Genomic DNA, 2500 nt, shown 5'->3' on the forward strand with positions numbered 1-2500 from the left:
CACGGCCAGTCCCACGGTGGGGTCTAGAACAGGGGGGATTGGTTAGAGAGGAGAGAGAGAGAAGAGAGAGAGAAGAAAAAAGAGAGAAGAGAGAAGAGGAGAGCGTGAGAGCGATGCGGAACCCAGAGCAAGTCAGCTGATGAAGCGTTGGATGAGATGGCGGGCGAAGAGGGAAGTTCATGACAAGCCGGTGGAGTCGGGAGTCGGAATGTTAAACTTCCCCGTCAGGACGCGGCGCGGTCGCTCCTGCGTGCCCAGTGCCCACAGAGGCCCGTCAGACACAAAAGGGCCGTGCGTGCGTGATTGGGGCCCTCTGGCGGCATCACCAGCACCGCCGCCCTGTCACCGGCCCTGATCAAAGCACAGGAGCCTGGGCCAGCCTGGAGCTCAAGGGCCTGGCCTTCCTCTCCCTCTCTCTGGGGTTAGCCGGCGGAGAGAGAGCCCAGCCTCGTACACCCACCCTCCCCACCCCCCCTCGGCTCCGCTCGCTGCGGATAATGAGAGCCGTCTCCTGGTCCTGGGAGAGCGCGGGGGCCTGTGGAACCCAAAACGGTTCGGAACAGCCGTTTCCTGCGAGCGCTCGCGGGCCGGGGCCGATGGAACATGACAGGGCCCTTGGCGCGCGGAGCGGAGGGGAGCTGCGCTCTGTTATGTCTGATTACGCTTCACGGCGAGGAAGGGCCCTGCGCCACCGTGGCACGACCGCTGACCAGAGACGGGCGAATGTCAACCAATAACAAACTCGGGGGGAGAGGCCGGGAGCGCTTTTGTGGGCGAGCGGGGCCTTTTTCATTAAGGACGTCTTCTCTGAGCCAGGCCTTGCCCCTCCACCCACCCTCCACCCATCCTCCACCCCTGCTCCACCCATCCTCCACCCCAGCTCCATCAGGCCCAGAGCAGGCTGGGGTAGCGTGCATTCCAGCTGATGGCTGAGAGCACCAGGGAGAGCTCCACCCCCCCCCCCCCCTTTGCTCCTTGGGAGAGAGTTCAATCCCTACCTGACCTCATTCAAAAGCACCAGATAAGTGAAAGTGCTCAAAAGATAAACAACCTCAACATGTGAGCAGAACACACACACACACACGCACACACATATATACTCACTCTCTCTCTCTCTCTCACACACACACAAACGCAGACGCACACACACACACACACACACACACACACACACACACACACACACACAAACACACAAACACACACACACACACACACACACACACACTCTCATGCTTGCTTATGTGCACCTAAAAAAACTCACCTTGATATTTTCGCTGCTGTTGCTTTCTAGACTTCATTCTCTGTGCTCTCTTCAGCATGAGGTAAGCAGTGTGACTATCTGTGATGCCCCTGGTAATGAACATATAGAAACACACATACACACACACAAAGTCAAGCTGTGTGGTGACATAAAAATACCCATTTCTTTCCCAAAACTCATGAGACATTACTCTACTGCCCTGTATTCTAATAACAAGTGCTAAAGAAGCTCACCATTCTTCAAGAATCCTCTCTGATCTGGTGGAAAAGGCACCTCCACTAATTATGGAGGCTGGAGATTTAGAGCTGAAACAAAACAAGCAACAACATTAGCAGAGCGTCCAAAGTGAGAGAGGGGGCAAAGTGGCATACCAGTGAGTGAGTGTGAAACCATAACAGAGAAACATGCAGGAAGGAGAGACTGGCCAAGAGAGAAAGAGAGTGACAGAGAGATAGAGAGAAACGAGAGCACCACCCAGACTGGGTGGAGAGGCTGAGCTCAGTGTACCTGGGTGAGCCGTGAGGGATGCTCGTCTCCCGGGGCGACAGCGCCCCGCTTCCGTACCAGGCTTGTTTGGGTTTCCATAGCAGCACGGGGGGGTTCCTTCTGTGATGTCCAGCTGGAGGAAGGTCCGGCTGTAGAGAGAGAGAGAGAGAGAGAGAGAGAGAGAGAGCCAGTGAGCGTGCCTGCTAGCACAGACTCACAGACAACTACGTCTTATGCTGGACAGCCTGCAATAAATACCTCTCCCAGTCACCCCAACACACGCTACAACCAGGAAGATCTGACTTTAACAAAGAAATGGGAAATTACATATTTATCTTACTTAACGATGGTTTGTTCTACACCAGAAATACTAATCCCATTAACTAGCCAAACACAAGTTTTTTTGAGCCGGGAAATATTTCCCATCCCATAACATCCCCCAAATATCAGCTTATGTATCGCATGTCCTGTCAGTCACGGCTGGACGCACGTTACCGACACACACTCTTAGCGATATGAACTCTCCCAGTGTGGAGATGCTCCATTCTCTCGATAGTCGGTATTTCTTCATTAGAGAGCTGCTCTCCTCCCATCTGCTCCTGACAGAGAGGAGTCCCGTCCAAGAATACCAGTTCCAGGCGAGCATCAGGCCAAGCTTATTAAGTGCTTCATTTGACACCTCACACTCTTCAAAAACAGGTTCTGAATTACTAAATCATTTCCAAGAATTCAATTTGCTTCCTTTTTTTT

General features: G+C 53.3%; 1 protein-coding gene across 1 annotated transcript in view; it reads right to left on the reverse strand.

Annotated features, from left to right (window-relative positions):
* The window catches only part of LOC134093428 (leucine-rich repeat and IQ domain-containing protein 1-like), a 28864-nt gene that overhangs the window by 5966 nt on the left and 20398 nt on the right, over positions 1–2500 (reverse strand). The window contains exons 13-14 of the mRNA XM_062546480.1: positions 461–535; positions 1–23 (exon numbers count right to left, since the gene is read on the reverse strand). The exon at positions 1–23 is cut by the window's left edge and continues 79 nt beyond it. Coding sequence (XP_062402464.1) covers positions 1–23; positions 461–535 — 98 coding nt within the window. The remainder of the gene's footprint in view (positions 24–460; positions 536–2500) is intronic.

This window comes from Sardina pilchardus, chromosome 10 (assembly GCF_963854185.1).
Source record: "Sardina pilchardus chromosome 10, fSarPil1.1, whole genome shotgun sequence".
NCBI lineage: Eukaryota > Metazoa > Chordata > Actinopteri > Clupeiformes > Clupeidae > Sardina > Sardina pilchardus.